General features: G+C 45.0%; 1 protein-coding gene across 4 annotated transcripts in view; it reads left to right on the top strand.

Annotated features, from left to right (window-relative positions):
• GRID2IP (Grid2 interacting protein) overlaps nt 1-18,699 on the top strand; it is a 300,286-nt gene that overhangs the window by 254,526 nt on the left and 27,061 nt on the right. For all 4 annotated transcript variants that reach the window (XM_068244297.1, XM_068244296.1, XM_068244300.1 and 1 more), the window contains 5 exons: nt 1,435-1,854; nt 3,664-3,751; nt 6,772-6,849; nt 9,340-9,536; nt 12,451-12,606. In XM_068244297.1, the coding sequence (XP_068100398.1) occupies nt 1,435-1,854; nt 3,664-3,751; nt 6,772-6,849; nt 9,340-9,536; nt 12,451-12,606 (939 nt within the window). The remainder of the gene's footprint in view (nt 1-1,434; nt 1,855-3,663; nt 3,752-6,771; nt 6,850-9,339; nt 9,537-12,450; nt 12,607-18,699) is intronic.

Below are 18,699 nucleotides of genomic sequence, written 5' to 3'. Positions count from 1 at the left end.
GTAGATTTAAATATAAAATAAAACTGTGGGATAGCTTAAAAAATGTCATTTTTAGGAGGAGAATAGATACAATTGTTTTTCTCATCAGTTTGTTTTCAGCTCGGATGTCCTTTAACTTCCCTATCGATATTGACAGATAAACACGTCCATGCAAAACATGCTGTGAACAGTATAAACATGCATACACGTCAATTGTGTTAGACTTGTGGTGCGACCATACAGTGAGGCATACAGTACAATGAGAATGTGCCTCACTGCTGCTGTAAACGCTCACGTTGCACTATAAACCCACTGCATGCTTTGCTTTACCCCTACGGAACACATCTCACTGCAGTGAATGTGATAGCCCTATAGGAATATCTTTCCATCATGCTGTGATGTGATGATATTGTCCACTGTGACGCGACGCAACAGACATAGTTTGAAAGGAGCCTAAGTACTGTTTTTGCTTTGCGTTTGAGTATTGCCAAAGGCAGCATTTCTGCTATTGAAGACACTGTTTTATGGAGTGAGCGATTCGCACGGTTCTCACGGATGTTGAACCGGCATTAATCATGACTCTTGGAGTTTGTCTCTCAAGTGCTGTCCATTCAAATGAATGGGCATTGCTTTTTAAATGTTGGTTTTGTCTTCTAGCGTGTCTTTCATGCAAACCCCATAAGGGCTCGTTTCCACTATCGCGAATCCGCATGCGGATTCGCACATGTAATGCAAGTGGATGGGCCTGTTTCCACTGCAGCGTTGTTGAGGTGCGTTTTTTTCAGCGGTTAAAAAACGCACAAAAGAGCCGCAGAATTCGCCTGCGAGTGGAATGCATGCGAATCGCATGCAATGTATTTAATAGGGAAATTGCATGCGGTTTCCCCATGCGTTTTTTGCCGCGAATTCGCATAGGTACCAATGTAAATTCACACAGGCAGTGACATGGTTAAAATCGCACATACCCTCACCTATGCGAATTCGCATGCCAATTCGCGTCAAAAACCGCATGGGGAATCGCATCCGCATGCGATTTCATCAGCGGTGGAATCCAGGCGATTCCGCACCGCAATAGTGGAAACGAGTCCTAAGTGTGCTCCCTGGCGCCCCATGCGTTAAAATCTCTCACCTGTCCGGCCTCCACAAATGTCCAGCTACTTCTGCTTCCCCATTCGTGCCCCACATGGCTGCTGCAGACAGCATATGGCGGGTGTGACATCACACACACTCTACATGCTACATGCAGCAGCCCTGTGGGGGGGTTCTCTGGCATCTGTTGGTCATCACAATATTGCATGCCGTTACCGCTGCGCATCTGATTGACCACATTACAGCCAATAACTTTCAAAAGACAAACTTAAAAATAAAAATATTCTGTACAAGTTATATTCTTATTCAGCCTTCAGTAATTGAGGGGCACAGTGGTCACATGTCTGTCTTTTCCTGTTGCCACAGATGACATTTCAGGATGATCAGCTAAGCTGTGCCCCACGTGCGATCAGCACCACCAGTGAATCAGCGGGCAGTAGTGAAGAAGGAAGTTCTTTCACTTACTCCTCTGTGTCGGATCACATACCACCCCCACCTCAAAGCCCCCCTCCGCCACCCCCTCCACACCATCATAGAGGTGAGCATCCTCCCAAGAGGGAGACCTCGAAAGCAGCGACTCCTCCCTATTCTCGGGTTGTGGCTAGCTGTGTAACCCCCTTACCCCCAGCCCCGCCTCCTCTCCCCGTCCCCCCTGTACCGCCTGCACCGCCATTAGAGGCCCTGGCACGTCGCAGCACGCACCGGCGGTGTGAATCTAACCACATGAGCGTCAAGAGGCTTCGCTGGGAGCAAGTGGAGAATTCTGAAGGAACAATATGGGGACAGGTCAGTACTAATATTGTATTATTAGTGTTTAATAGTTAACTCTCCCTGGGGTGGAGTCTATAGTGCTTGGCTAACACACTGGACAGGGATGAAAGTTCTCCTTACATGCAAATACTGAAGATGGTGCTATATAAATGAATTATAAATGTAATAATGTTAAATGATTTGCATCAAATCAACCCTGTTTCTCTAGTTTGATTTGATGCGAATCAACCTAGAGAAACGGGGAAGCAGGCAGATACTGTCACCTGTCCTGATGCCTGTCGCTCCCACCGTTCTCCTCTCTGCCCCGCATCCTATCTAAATGCCCCTCCGGCAGCCTCTTCCGGGTCACTGGGGTCGGGCACTACTGGCCAGGTGGCTAGGTGCTGGCCAGGCTGCGTGCGTCCTACAGTGCGTGCCCGTGGCCAGGAGCTCACTGCGCATGCGTATGACGCATGTGCATGACTTAGTGATGTCATATGCATGCGCAAAGGTCGAACACTTACCTGACCTTCTAGAGGCCTCTTGGGTTTAGCCTCTAGCATTTGTCAAGTGGCACAGGCACCTCGTGAGAGAAGAGATAAGGAGGAGTGCCAGCCTGGCAACAAGACGCAGGAAGTGAGCTTGCGGGTGCCCACTCTTACTGTTCAACATGTACCATGCCCAAATTGCATCACCTACTGCTATGCCACTGTCGGTGGTGTAATGATAAAATTGCATCTACTGACTATCAACCCTGTGGTTTGGGTTCTTCCATCTTGAGTGGTAAAGACACCCTTCCCCCACCATATTTTTGTTTCATTACATTACCTATCTTTGGGTATCCCCACAGTGACCACCTTTTCTACTGACTATGTCCCTGGTGGTATAATGGTTGATGTCTATAGTTCTTCCTGATAAATGTTCTTCTGTCTCCTGTCTCTTGGGTATTGGCAGTGATTAGTGTATGTGTACTGCTTTCTGCATCTCTTACATTGCATTAGTTTATCTACTTCTGCTGCCACCTGTGTCTCACTGTGTAGTTTATTTGTGTCTGCTGACGCCTGCATTACCTGGTGCACAGTGGTTACAGTGTTTCTGCTCCTTCCCATGCCCGTTTGCTGTAATGGTTATTGAACCTGTACTGCCTCCTCTGTACTTGGCAGTGTAACAGTTAATACACATTCACTGACTCCTGTGTCTGTAGTGATGTAATGGTTAATGTACCTTTAGTGCACTTGTGCCTCTTATAATGTAATGGTTAATATATCTCTGTTTCCTCCTGTGCTCCTGTGTATCTAGGGGTGTAATGGTTAATGTACCTCTTCGGTCTCCTGTGTCTCTAGCAGTGTAATGGTTAATTTACCTCTGCTGCCTCGGCCTCCTGAGTCTCTAGCAGTGTAATGGTTAATTAACCTCTGCTGCCTCCTGTCTCTCAAGTGGTGCCATTGTTAATGTATCTTTGCTGCCTCCTGGTTACCTGAAGCTCACACAACTGCTTCTATAAAGGAGAACTGTAGTGAGAGGGATTTGGAGGCTGCCATATTTATTTCCTTTTAAGCAATACCAGTTGCCTGGCTATTCAGCTAATCCTCTGCCTCTAATACTTTCAGCCATAGGCCCTGAACAAGCATGCAGCAGATCAGGTGTTTCTGACAAATTTAGACAGATATGACAAGATTAGCAGCATGCTGGTTTCTGGTGTGATTCAGACACTTCTTTAGGCAAATAGACCATCAGGGCTGCCAGGCAACTGGTATTGCTTAAAAGGAACTAAATATGGCAGCCTCCATATCCCTCTCACTACAGTTCTCCTTTAAGTCATGAGCCTTTTCCTCTTTTTTGCAGCTGGGAGAGGACTCGGACTATGAAAAGCTGAGCGATATGGTGAAGTATCTGGACTTGGAGCTGCACTTTGGGACCCAGAAACCCACACGTGAGTCAGTGAATTCATTTTATCGCAGCCAGAAGTGTCCAGACAGGCTGCTTCCTTATGCACACTATTAAAAAAAAATAAAGTTTTAAGCAAACTTCCATTAAATGCAGCTGCCATGCTTATATTTTACTGTAACATTTAAAAAATATGGGTTTTCATCTTCACTTTCATTGAAAGGGAAAAAAAATCATCCATATCCATGAATGCTTGCACCTTTTCCATGTATCTGTGTGCAGTTTTGTGTGCACATTTTCATGGGCATTTGCGTTTTCTCCTTTTATCCACTACATAAAACCTTAAGCATTTTCCCAAACAAAAAAGGTCACATTCTGCACATTTGAAATCAGTGGCGGACACAGCCAGCAGTGGGCCCCTGTGCAAAATATCAATTGTGGGCCCCTGACAGTGGCGGCTCAAGAAATTTTTGGGGGAGGGTGCTATGCATATTCTGGGCCAGATGCTGACGACCTGCAGCGTGCTGCTGCAACAAATGGGGTGGTGATAACCTAAAAGTGGACATGGTCATGACCAGATGAGGGCGGAGCTAACTAATTTGAAAGTGCAACGCAAAGGTTTTAGTGACCCTTTCTCTAGAAAATTCACATAATCGCACACCTTTTCTCTAGAAAATACACATAATGTGATCAGCTTTCACCAGAAAATACACATAATGTGAGCAGATTTGACCTAGAAAACACATTCAATCATGTCGGCAGATTTGATCAGAAAACGCGTGCAATCATGTCGGCAGATTTGACCTGAAAACACGTGCAATCATGTCGGCAGATTTGACCAGAAAACACGTTCAATCATGTCGGCAGATTTGACCAGAAAACAAGTTCAATCATGTCGGCAGATTTGACCAGAAAACACGTGCAATCATGTCAGCAGATTTGACCAGAAAACACTTTCAATCATGTCACTATGTCGGCAGCATTTTTGTCCGGAAAATATACAATGTCGGCAGCAGATTTGATCAGAAAATACACAATGTCAGTAGCATATTTGATCATAAAATACATGGGATGGGAGGGAGAGTAAGATCGATTGCCTGGTGGGGGTGGGAGGGAGGGTAAGATCGATTGCTTGGTGGGGGTGGGAGGGAGAGTAAGATCGATTGCCTGGTGGGGGTGGGAGGAAGGGTAAGATCGATTGCATGGTGGGGTTGGGAGGAAGGGTAGAATAGATTGCCTGGTGGGGTTGGGAGGGAGGGTAGAATAGATTGCCTGGTGGGGTTGGGAGGGAGGGTAGAATCGATTGCCTGATGGGGGTGAAAGGGAGGGTAGAATCGATTTCCTGGTGGGGGTGTGTGGGAGGATAGAATCCATTGCCCGGTAGGGGTGGGAGGCAGGGTAGAATCGATTGCCCGGTGGGGGTGGGAGGCAGGCTAAGATCGATTGCCTGGTGGGAGGAAAGAATCAATTGCCTGGGAAGGGGGGGGGGGGTAGAATCAATTCATGGGGGGGGGGGAGGGAAGGAGGGTAGAATCAATTACCTGGTGGGGGAGGGTGGGCGAGCCAATTTCCTGGTGGGGTGGTGCGCTACTTTCAGAAGGCTTGGGGGGCCCGACTCCTCTCTCTCACCTCGGAGGCCCCCCTCCTGTCATGCGAAGCGGCGGAAGATTTAGCTACAGGCTCCAGTCTCCAGCAGAGCAGACACTAGAGCTCGAGCCACTTGGTCCACACTGTCTCCTCCTCTGCTGCTCGCTCTGAATCAGGAAGTAGTGCGAGCAGCATTGCAGACTACAGGGGAGGAGACAGTGTGGACCAAGCGGCTCGAGCTCTAGTGTCTGCTCTGCTGGAGACTGGAGCCTGTAGCTAAATCTTCCACCACTGCACGTGACAGGAGGAGGGCCTCCGAGGCGAGGAAGGGAGGGAGGGATCGGCGTTGGGCCCCCTGGAGGGAAAAAAAATTGGCAGCGGAACTTAATGGGCCCCTGAAGAAACAGCACATCAGGGGCCCCTGTGCGGCTGCACGGCGTATGTCCGCCAGTGTTTGAAATGCAGTGCAGCGCGAAAACACTAAAATGCACAATTTAGAAAGCAATAATGGTTCTCTATTGAGAACTGCATGGAATTAGTTTAACAATGCATGCACTCTTGAAAACATGTATAGTTTACAGGGGCGTAACTACAAATCTTGGGGCCCCCAGCAAAACTTTGATAGAACCCCCCTTAATGTTCACAGTCCTTTCCTTGTCTCTCCTTTGGTGACCCTCACGGCCTTGGGGCCCATCTCACAAGGGTCATAAAACAAGTGTGGCCATCATGATCTTCACATCAATAACAAGTGTAGCCACAAACACCTGATCTGGAGTATCAGAGAAAGGGAAGGTTAGTAGTTGGGCCCTCCCGCACTTCTGACCCTGTTACGCCCCTGATAGTATGCACATCAGGGTCATGTAACCCCTACTATCCGGGTGGACTGTCCAAAAGGGCCAGAATGCTTTGAGCCATGTCAGCTCCCTCCACGCTCAGCTATTCCTCCCCCCAACAACCCCCTGTGCTGCATCCCAAGACCACCCCTCACTGCTCCCCCATTGCCTGGTCATTTTGCTGTAACTATCCTTATTTTCACTTGATATGCAGGAAGGAGGTTCACCCTAGTTATGCCTCCTCCCCAATCATTAGTGCAGGCAGGGGAAGGATAGCTTCTTTAAGGCCCTCGCTACATGATGCTGGGTTGACGCAGTGATGTACCTTGGGAGACTGCACCAGAAGTCCCTGGGATCCTGGTGAGTAAGGGGGGGGGGGGGAGGGGGAGTCAGGTTGAGGGGGTAAACTTGACCTTAGTCAGGGGTTGGTGGGGGGCGGCAGTAGATTATCTTTGAGATGAACTTTAAGCTAAAACAGGAAGGTGATTTTGCCTGGTTCACAGATGATGCTCTAGCTTGTATTTCCTTCTGGAGAAAGTCACATGTTACCTTTACTTATACAAATGACAGTGTAACCCTGTATAACACAAACTCTGGAAAATGTGTCTATTAATGGTACTCAAAATCTCTCCCTTCTTTTCTTCAGTTCTCCCAGTGTTGCCGGAATCCTTAAAAAACAAAGGTGCTGTTCAAATACTGTCACACAAGAAAGCCTATAACACAGGTACGACATGCTCATAGTTGAATACGTACTTATTTACTCAAAATCATGGTTTGATGTAGTAATGCTGTCAATATGATGTTAATGGCAGCTGTGCTGTAAAAAAAAAAAAAGTTGAAGCAAATCTGAATAAAAAAATACAACTTTGTATTTATACACACCCATGTAAAGAAAAGGCTCTGAATACCGTAGAGCCTTCTTGGTCCTTGCTCTGTCATTCCTTGCTCCGCCACTTCTTCCCGGTCCTTGCTCCATCACTTCTTCCCGGTCCTTGCTCCGTCACTTGTTCCTGGTCCTCGCTCTGTTGGTCCTTGCTCCGTCACTCGTTCCTGGTCCTTGCTCTGTTGGTCCTTGCTCCGTCACTTCTTCCCGGTCTTTGCTCCATCACTTCTTCCCGGTCCTTGCTCCGTCACTTCTGTGCCATACCCAGTGGAAGCTACTCATTTTTCTAGGTATTTTTCATTTCTCATGCAGACTTTGGCAGTACTCGTGGATGCAGGTATAAGCACAACCCTACTTAATGCATTCACAAACCCGAACTTGTGTGTGTGCCCAGTACGGATGCACACGTCTGCGGACATAGTAAAGGAAGTGAGTACTTTAAAAGCCTGCAGGAGCAGTGTCAAAGAGCTATTCCACCAAGCAGATCAAATAGCTTCCTTTGGAGATGGAGCAAGGACTGGGAAGGCCGTATGGTGTCCAGAGCCTTTTATTTTCCGCTTCAGAACTGAGGCAATTAGTGATGCATGGTGCTGAAAACAGCTGAGCAAAAGAAATAGAAATGGGTCCTGCCTAACCTAAAGCTAACATTGTTCTGTGCAATTCTGGAAGGAGCAGAAGGATAGGTGAGCTGTGTAAGCTGAGTTTCAAACCTGACTTAACCCTTTTGTTAATGTTTTCTTTGTTTTGACTGCCAGGCAGTTTAATCCATTTGCCCAGAAGTGCTCTCCTTTCTCTTTTAAATTACTAAGAATGCACTGCAAAAAATGATGCAACATTGGAGCAGAGTGCTGTAGACTTATCATTGCAGGGCAGCTTATAGCAAAAGTTTGCTCAGAGAATAGCAGTGCAGTCTTAAGGTGGCCATACATCAGGCAACAGATCTGAGAGATATTATCTACCCTCTGTGAGTGGTTATGCCATTATCATCTAATATTTTCTACATCAATTTTGGCATCCTCCCAGAGGTTTAGATGAGGTGCTCACTACATATGCTTTTTTGAGGTATGTTGACAATGATTTATGAGATGATTAAAGTATACAACTACCCCCTAATTTGCTATAACACCATTCAATTGATGTGATACCAACTGTTTCCTGACATATACAGCACCTGTACTGTATTTTTAGTACATGATACTGTGTCAAGTTACCCTTGACATATGTTTCCATAATAGTGTTTGTATGGGGTTTAAGGAATTTGTAATAAAATTGTGCAGTTTTTGAGCAGCATACACTGGTTTGGTCCTTCCTTTTTCTTTTTGTATGTTCATTGTTTGCCAGTGCTGGTACCTGCACATAAAACCATACATAGTACATGTTTTCTATATCCAATTACATTTTTTCTAGATCTGAGAGATCTGTCTCATGGTCAGTCTGCCCACAAATTGACTGACGTATGGGCACCTTTACAAGTTTGTTTTCTGTTTTATAGCTATCACAAATGTGCTTTACATTTTCATGGCATTGTACTATGAGTGTATGGGCCACCAAGGCAAAGGGGAAATCAGTGCACACAATGGGGCATGTGAGCAGCAGGTGGATTTGCAGTGACCGTTGTCACATCCTTTCTTGTTTAAAGTGCAGAACTTCTTCTCTGCTCTAAAAGATAAGCAACAGCTTTAAAGAAAAAAACATTTCTTTGTTACAGCTGATACAAGTCCTGCAATAATTCTGCAATGTGCCCACGTCCTGCTTTCATGGAAACAGACATAGGGCCTGATTCACAAAGCGGTGATAACTCAGTTATCACGCTTAAAAGACTTTAGGCGTGATAAGCTGTGCACTGCTGAGTTAGCACCGCTTTTGCTCTTTATCACGCGCAAAGTCCCGTGCGCAATCGCGCAATTCCGCGCGCAGCGCCCATAGGGTTTAATGGGCACATCGCGCGAACTGCACCGTGCGCCGGGCGATTGCGCGCGCAAAACTTTGCGCACGGAATTTCGCGCGAGTTTCATTTTATCACGCCTAAACTGAGTTTAGGAGTGATAAAGGGCTTTTCACAGGCGTGCAAACACTTTGCACCACTTTGTGAATCAGGCCCAAAGGGTTACCATCCTGTGTTTACAAATTAGCTGCTCTGCCATGGCAGAGTATATTCCTGAGCTCACACAGCTGAAAGATCAAATTACAGTTGTGATTAGTCACAGGTGAGTGTGAATTGGACAGGCTAAACTCTCTAAATACATACAGGGTGCATTTCTTTATGTTTTCCTTCTGTCCTGTGCAAGAGTTCAGGTCCACTCTAAGGTCCAGCACTCTGCTGTTTTCCAGCTATCTTGATAGCGCACTTGAAGCTCACACACCAGGAGTTGCGGCACATCCTGATGACCATGGAGAATGAGCGGCTGGAGCCTTCACACATTAAGCAGCTGCTGCTCTTCGCACCTGACGAGGAGGAGAAGAAGCTATTCCAGGCCTATACGGGGAGCCTCAGCAAGCTCAGTGAGCCTGATCAGTTTGCTCTGCAGGTACTTCACAGAGGATTTCACAGTATTCTGAAGAGAGTCTATAAGAGAGCTATAAACCAGATACAAGGGGTTCTTCAGCATATCTCAGGGTGTGTTACAGGATTTTGTTTGCCATTCAGATTTTGCATGCCAAATACAGTACATGATGTATATGAATAGATTTGTGTATATATTCAGAGCCCTTCACTTTTACAGTAGAAAACAGGTAAACATGGATGGCCCTGTAATAAAATGAGGTTGTCTTTACTGCTCCACTGCAACTCTTGCAGACACACTGGTGCTTACAGAGCCGGTTTTCTGGAAAGGCCTGGGCCTTCGGTTGCTGCAGCCAAAGGGTGGCTGGACAAGGAACAGCGGCAGCTGTATATAGAGGAGGAGGCTGCAAGTTGGAAAAGGAGATTGCAGATGGGGAGCAACATGTTGAAGAGGGATGCTGTTGCCCAAGAGAGCTGCACATTAAAGAGTGGTGTTGCTGTGAGTGGAGAGTACACATGGAATGGAGGCTACACATGGAATGGGGAGTTCTGCTACACATGGAAGGGGAGCCTTGATCACCAATGGCCCCCAGATACCACTTTTAAATTTAAAAAATGGGTTTCCTCCTTTTTGCCACTGTCATTTTGGCAATGGGATTATGTATAGGCAGTAAAGAGCAGAACTCTGAGCAAGCCTGGATGTTAGTGGCACCAGAGACACATTGAAGGCACAATAGGGTTCCATCGACAAGCAGGTGGCCAGTGGTTTAATACAGGAGACTGAGAAGCTGGAAACAGGAGAGGAAACTTGGAGGAAAGTTTAAAGTGTACTTGAACTGACATGTGACATGATGAGATAAATATGGGTACATATAGTACTCGGCCTACTTGGAATCTGTCTGGGGTTCCTTTTTATTTTTCTATTTGAAGGGTTAATAAACCAGTGCTTTCATCTATTCTAATGAGGCAGTTGAACTGCAGCCAAATGTAGCCTTTGTTCTCCTAAAATGTAAACAGAAGCCAAACACATTACTATTTGGCTGAGAAAACACTGCTGAGAACAGGACAGGGCAGACTAAAAATATTTAGTTGCTCCACTCTGACACATACAAAGATAAATAAACACTCTAGCCTATGATCATTTCAGTACATGCTTTTCACCCTTCTCTTTTCATAGCTAGGGTTATACTGGGGGCAGCCATTAGCAATTCCTCCATTGCCGGACACCATCTACTCCACTAGTTTGCAGGAAAAATGCCAGCAATTTGAAAGGAAGGGAGGGGTTCCTCCAATAAATGTAAAATATTTTATATTTGTCATCATGCATGTGAAAAAAGGCTGCTATTTATTATTATAATTTAGAAAATAGATTTTATTTCTGAAATCTTGTATTTTTAATTTGGGTCCACTTTAACATGAAAATAGGAATATTAGACTCCAGGAAAGTTCAATTAATTATTATTACTACAAAATACAGTTGATTATCTCATAATTAAGTTCAGGTTTGCTTTAAATATGCTGACTTCCGGATACTCAGTCAGTCCATCTTAAAGTGATAATTAAGTTAAATAGCTATATACATATTTGGGTTGAAAAAAGACATACGTCCATCGACCTCAACCAGAAAATAAAGGACAACACCAGCCTGCTCCCTCACATATCCCTGTTGATCCAGAGGAAGGTGAAAAAACCCTTACAAGTCATGGTCCAATTAGCCCCAAAAGGGAAAAAATTCCTTCCCAACTCCAGATGGCAATCAGATAAAATCCCTGGATCAACACCACTGGGCAATACCTAGTAATTATAGCCATGGATGTCTTTCAACGCAAGGAAAGCATCTAAGCCCCCTTTAAATGCAGGTATAGAGTTTGCCATAACTACTTCCTGTGGCAATGCATTCCACATCTTAATCACTCTTACTGTAAAGAACCCTTTCCTAAATAAATGGCTAAAACGTTTTTTCCTCCATGTGCAGATAATGTTCCCTAGTCCTTTGTAAGAGCCTAGGGTCAAAAATCTCATCCACCAAGATTTATCTATTTATTTATTTTTTTTAAAGTCTGATACCTATGGAGAGGGAAGGCTCTGGATTCTGTTGAGCATTCCCTGTCCTTTCTTGTTCCCCTCGTTCCATAGTTGTCCCCCCCTGTTCTATTTGACCAACTGGCCGAATATGCCTTCAAGGACCCTTGGAAGGCTTCAGGGGCACTTGTGCCCCCGAGTGTTCCCGAAGAGGAGTTGCTCATACTGGGCATGCGTGATAATGATCTGAGAGGGATCTATTTGTTGGGTCACTTTGACCAGTGTATAGCCAGCTCAAAGGGACCCCGAGCACCTCTCATGGGTAGGCCTTTAAAGAGACTCCGACCAGTACTGCAAACTACTTAAAGATGCATACCTTTCTGCAGCTTGTGCTCTCCTCTTTCATCTGATACCTGAATTCTACACCAAATAGTTTTCGTTCAATTTAAAAATCGCGGCTGCCATCTTGGCTATGTTATAACTTCCAGGTCACTCCTGTCTTCTCCGTTAGAGAAGTGCATCACTGAATGAAGCAGGAAGAGGAAGTGACATGCATGGCCATTGCAAGAGGCTCCTCCAGAGGGGTCATACCACGACTTTGTTGGAAGTCATCATACCCATGAAAGGTGCTCGGAGTCCCTTTAAGTAATCCTCCATATGTGGTGTTTACTTACAAAAAAAGTCTCACTGTGACTGACCAAGATTGACTACAAACTCCTGTCTCTTAATATTATTATTGTACATATATAGTGTCAACACATTTTCTGCAGCATTTTACAGTGCAAATCAAACACCATTGATAGCAGACAATAAATCTGAGCCAAGTCTGCAGGATCATGTATGTTCTCCATTGATCTCCAACCCTGGAGAAGCTCATTACATAAAGACCAACTGGGTTTCCTCTGAACCTTCTGCAGATGATGTCAGTTCCGGAATACAGGATGCGTCTGAGAAGTCTCCTCTTTAAGAGCACCCTGCAGGAAAAAACGGAGGAGATCCGGGCAAGCTGTGACTGCGTCCTGAAGGCATCTACCGAGCTTAGAAACAGCAAGAAACTCGCCAAGATCCTGGAGGTTGGTGCAATATAAAATGTAATTCCTACTCAGCTCAGTTTTGGAGTGAGATGGGAGTATCGCAGTGCTGGAGCAGTTAAATATTTATGTTCCCCAGTGCTGCTTTGGAACTCTTTTAGTCTTTCTGGCCACACATTCTATGCTTCATACCTCTAACTCCAAATGCATGTCACGTGATCAGGAGAAGGAGGTATGGAAGCGCAGATCGTGCAGCTGCCAGGAAGAACAGAAGATACACAGAGTATCGCTGGAGCAGGTAAATGTTACACTGCTGCACTATGCTACTCTCAATGTGGGCATAGGGTGTGCATGTATGAAGGTGTGTGCGTGTGTTTTACCTGCCACACAAGGGAATATAGATGCCAAGAGGGGGCTCCATGTGATTTTGATGGGGGGTCCCATGAGTTGTTGCTGCACCCTGACCCAAACTGACAATTTCAACTCTGTCACCGGTGTGCTCCTCTGGATGGGAAGGCAGTGCGCTGTCTTTCTTTTACTGCTTACACTGATGCACATTTGAAGCTCATGAGGGGCACATAAATGGTAAGGAGGGCTGCATTCGGCCCACAGCCTTTGAGTTTGAGGAATTGGAATTTTAGCTTTTGTCAGAGATTAGTATGGCAGTGGTGCCGATTTTCAGATGCTTGTCAGGGAGTCTTAAAGCCATCCAGATGTAAAAAAAAAAAAAAAAGCCTGAGGGCCCTTTCACACTGGGGCAGTGCGGTGCGTCAAATTCACGCACTGCTACCGCAGCCTAATGAAAGTCTATGGGGAAGTACGCTGCATATCAGCTACTGATTGGGATGACGTTCAATCCTTGGTTTAAGTTCCTCTTTAAGTATTTTATACCTTAGTACTGGATGTAATTAATAAGGGACATTTAAAAAAAAATGTACATTCATTTTAAATAGAAGCGTATTAGTAACTGCAGTAAATATATTGGTCAGCATCGTGTTTAGTATTATAGTACTGTATATATAGTATATAATGCAAGCAGTTCCTGCTGTCGGATTAGAAGTTCTGGTGTAGAGGGTTTTTATGACTATTTTAGTAGGTCAGTTTGGTGGCGTACGTACAAAAAGGGCGCCTGGACAAAAAGGGCGCGGGGTGTAAACTCTAAATAATAATTAATCATTAATAGGGTTTATAAATGTAGTGTGCTATATTTCGTTTACAAATAATGTTTAACAAAATTATAAATCATTAAATAATGTTTATGAAATCGGAAATTGTGAAAACGTTAATCTTCCCTGTTTCAAAAGTTAAACTTATAATTACGTTTATAAAAAAACCAATAATATATGTTTAATTGTTATAATTGTATATTATAGTGAATAACAGTCATTTATGGTTTGTTCTTATAATAAAATCTGAAAATATTGTTTATAAAGATGATATAAATATAACTACGTTCGTAATAAGTGTTGTAATACATTAGTAATTATTACTAAAATTTTACTAAAACTATACCTAAGCCTACTCTTACACAGAACCCTACCTGTACCTATCCCTAACCCCTAGACTCCCCTGTTGGTGCCTAAACCTAAGACCCCCCTGTTGGTGCCTAAACCTAAGACCCCCCCTGTTGGTGCCTAAGTAACCCTCCCTGTACCTACCCCTAACCCCTAGACCCCCCTGTTGGTGCCTAAACCTAAGACCCCCCTGTTGGTGCCTAAACCTAAGACCCCCCTGTTGGTGCCTAAACCTAAAACCCCCTGTTGGTGCCTAAACCTAAGACCCCCCTGTTGGTGCCTAAACCTAAGACCCCCCTGTTGGTGCCTAAACCTAAGACCCCCCTGTTGGTGCCTAAACCTAAGACCCCCCTGTTGGTGCCTAAACCTAAGACCCCCCTGTTGGTGCCTAAACCTAAGACCCCCCTGTTGGTGCCTAAGTAACCCTCCCTGTACCTACCCCTAACCCCTAGACCCCCCTCTTGGTGCCTAAACCTAAGACCCCCCTGTTAATGCCTAAACCTAAGACCCCCCTGTTAATGCCTAAACCTAAGACCCCCCTGTTGGTGCCTAAACCTAAGACCCCCCTGTTAATGCCTAAACCTAAGACCCCCCTGTTGGTGCCTAAACCTAAGACCCCCCTGTTGGTGCCTAAACCTAAGACCCCCCTTTATTATGTGGATAATTATGTTTTACTAATTGTGGATTAAAAAAATATTTTGCAATTTACGTTACGTACTGATCGCTTTATTTTGTGAATAATAATGTTTTACAAACAGTAAGGGATAAAACTTTAAATAATGTTTTAATTATTTAAATAAGATAAATATGTTTAGTATTTTCATAAACGTTATTCGGCACGGGTGCATTTTATAAACGTAAATCACCACAAGTTCAGTTATAAATCATTAAACAGCTCCGGGCGCCGTTTGTAAACTTTATTTAGCTCCTGGCGCCGTTTATAAACTTTATTTAGCTCCGGCGCCCTTTTTTCCTACCCGGCGCCCATTAAACGCTATTTATTATGGGAGTGAATGGCGGCGCCCTTTTTGTCCACTAGCGGCATGCGCCCTTTTTTCCCAGCTCCCAGTTTGGTGACTGTGGAAGGTAATTTCTTGTTGTTACTTTACGGTCCTACCAGCTCTTTTTTGTTCCAGCAGCCGAAGTTCATGGAAATCCATTAATCGCTACTTACTGCAGTCTTCCATAAAAGTGTATTGATTTTTATCTAGGGAACAAATAGATGCTGAATGTGCAGTGTGCAGCAATAAAGATGGCCCAGAACAGAGGAGCAGGATTGCTATAGAAAGCAGGCTCATATTAAGGCATTCTGCCACAATGGACATGATTCACAAAGCTTTTTCACCTGTTTTCATCTGTTTTCACCTTATCTATGTTACAAGTTCCCAAAGAACAAATATATATAATTTAGGTAAGAAAAGTAATATTGAAATGAAGCTAAGCAGGAACAACTTACCTGATTATTTTGCTTGTAAATGTGCTGAAATTTTATTTTTATCAATAAGGTGATAAATAAGTAATTTATGAGAAGTTTTGTGAATAGAGCCCAATGTGTCCAAATCTGTGCATTAAACCGAACCTGTGAAAACGTAAAACATACTGTCCTCTTAGGGCTCTTTTACACCAAGACGTTGCGTTTGATGCGACATTATGGTCGCACAACGTGCCCCTAACGCAACGCATGTTACTTTTGAAGTGTGACGTTATATTGGCCTGCGTTATGCGTCTCTTGGTGCGCCGTTTTCGTTGCAAACTGATAGAACGAAAACTGCGCATGCGCCACATTTTAAAGAAAGTCAAAAACATGACTGAGCATGTGCAAACAGTCCAACATAGCTAATAATGCATATAACACACAACATGCAGCACTTTCTAAATATTGCTACACGTTACTCACAACGCAACGTGAGCACTGTGAATGTCACACATACTTTGTGTTGCTGTGCGTTAGTCTGGGTTCTTACTTTTTATAACGTGTGACTTTAACGTCGCACGGTGAAAGCAGCCTTAAAGGACAACAGAAGCGAGAGAAATATAGATATGGATTCCTGTGAGAGAGAGTCTGGATCTCCATGTTCTCTCATTTCACAAGTGCCTCTTTGTATGTAAAATTGAAAACTTGCCCATCAGCTCTAAGCCCCAAATATTAAACTTTTGAATACTAATCAGCCAACCATAATACAAACTAGGCCTGTTCTGCCTCCTTTAAGCCCAATAGCAAGGTTTCATCACAATGTCCAGGTCGGCAAACTCCCGACTTCATTTCCAATTGGTTCTGTGATTCCCACACAAACCACTCAATCTCGATCATTTCAGTTTCATGATCCCAGAATCAAGACTGAGCCTGAATTCAAGGACCCTTTCCCACCAGCTTCCCCACACACTGGTGGTCTTGGACCACCCATTTATTTTAATGTGCAGTTCCCCATTTCAAACTACGTTATTATTCAGTGAATAATATCCATAAGGAGGTCACAGCAGCTCCACTGGTACCAGCAGGACAAGGCTGTGTTGGACACAAGGAGAGGGAGAGTGAGGTGGGCAGAAAGAGAGGAATGCTATTCACCGGTGGAGGTAATCAGTGCGTTCCTGTGTGAACCTCGCAATAGCAACTACTGAAGGAGCATTGTAGTGAGCGGATGCCTTAGTAAGAGCAAGGGCACCCTTTTTCCCAGGGCACCCAGTGACTGCATAGCCTGCTCCCCCAATACTGGCAGCAAAAATAGGATTATGTAGGCAGGGATGTTAAGGATCAGCATGTGGCAGGGGATAACATTGAAGCCCCTTGCACGCTGTGTTGCACCGCATTACTCTTCCCCGACCACAAGAGCCATGCATGTCTATGGAGACTTGCACACTTCACTTTATGCGGTGCACCTGTAGTATTTAAATCAGCGCAATGCCGACGCAAAGGCTGCAGCGCATTACTGCATCATCCATCCCTACTGCACAGATTATGCAGTAATGCAAGTTAATGGGCATGGAAGGAAGTGTGCATGGCGGGAGCACGGTGTGACACAGCGAGCATATGTGGACTGATGGGGATCTCAGTGGCTTACTTCCTGCAGTCCAGTGGGAGTACACTACTAGCCGGGGAGGGGGGCTGATTTCTGCAGTGCCATGCACCGCTATTATTACGTGTGCAACCGGCCTAAGAAAGGAGGTTAAAGAGAAACCGTGACCAAGAAATTAACTTCATTCAAATCAGTAGCTGATACCCCCTTTCCCATGAGAATTCTTTTCCTTTTCTCAATCGGATCATCTGTCTTACTGATATTGTGGTGAAACCCCTCCCACAGTGTGATGTCAGGACAATTTCCTGTCTGCTAACCTTATTGCATTGTTGGACATAACAGCTGTTTACAGCTGGGTCCAAATGCCAAAAAAGCAGCATCTCCTTCCACTAACATCATCTGCCAGCAGTAAAAATATCACCATGTGGTACCGTAAATATCAGAATGTAAATCGGGTAGAGGAAAGATTTTACAATGGACAAACACTGACTAAATCATTTATACATAATTCTTGTAAAAATGAAGCACATTTTTATTACATTATTTTCACTGGAGTTCCTCTTTAAGGTTAGTTGTCAGGAATGGGATTTGCCGGTCGGGGTATTGTTAATGGATCACCACCGAAAACCGGGTCACAAAGCCGTTGTGCAGGAGTATCAGTAATAGCATTTCACTAATACTCCCAAATATCATCATCTCTCATGCTAGAGTAAACATGCAGCTGAATCGTAGGTTCCTGTACCATCATCCTGTGAGAAGATTAGCATTCAGCTGTAACGAGGTGGCCTCACACACTGTGTGCCAGCTTGTTTATCCCGTGTGGTGACAGCCCTAGCATTATGCAGCACGAGGATGCTCTGAGGCTTCAGAGTTATTCATAACCAATGCAGAAATCCTGCTGAGCACACACAATGGGAGAAGAGGCCAAGCAGGTAACAATTAACTGGGGAAAGTGTTCTGTGAGTGGGTGGAAAAGTTCAAGTTTAATTAGTGTTGTTGTACAAGTCAGCACATTCTGAGTGCCAGTCAACACCTTGTTGTCTCACTTTCCCTGTGGCTCCGATATATCTATTCGCTCACTGCAACTGTAGGTGGCGCCAGCAACAGCAGTTGCATAGTACAAAAGTAATTTTAAAGTGTACCCGAGGCATTTTTAAAAAAAATTCAAATGGGACACAGAGGCATGTTCTTTGCTTAAAGACATGCCTCTGTGCACCGCTGTCTGTCCTCCCTTCTCTCCACTGCAGAACTCCAAAAATGCAGAGAACTGGAAAGTCGCTAGATAACTAGGTGAAGGGGCATCCCTAGCAGGAGAGACACTCCTGCAAAATGCCTCTCCCAGCCTCTATCCCTCCCCTCCGAGCCTCGCCCTAGCCTCTATCCCTCCCCTCCGAGCCTCGCCCCAGCCTCTATCCCTCCCCTCCGAGCCTCTCCCCAGCCTCTATCCCTCCCCTCCGAGCCTCTCCCCAGCCTCTATCCCTCCCCTCCGAGCCTCTCCCCAGCCTCTATCCCTTCCCTCCGAGCCTCTCCCCAGCCTCTATCCCTTCCCTCTGAGCCTCTCCCCAGCCTCTATTCCTCCCATCCAAGCCTCTCCCAGCCTCTATCCC

The sequence above is a fragment of the Hyperolius riggenbachi genome, chromosome 7, assembly GCF_040937935.1.
Source record: "Hyperolius riggenbachi isolate aHypRig1 chromosome 7, aHypRig1.pri, whole genome shotgun sequence".
Classification (NCBI taxonomy): Eukaryota; Metazoa; Chordata; class Amphibia; order Anura; family Hyperoliidae; genus Hyperolius; species Hyperolius riggenbachi.
This window is presented reverse-complemented; position numbering and strand designations above follow the sequence as displayed.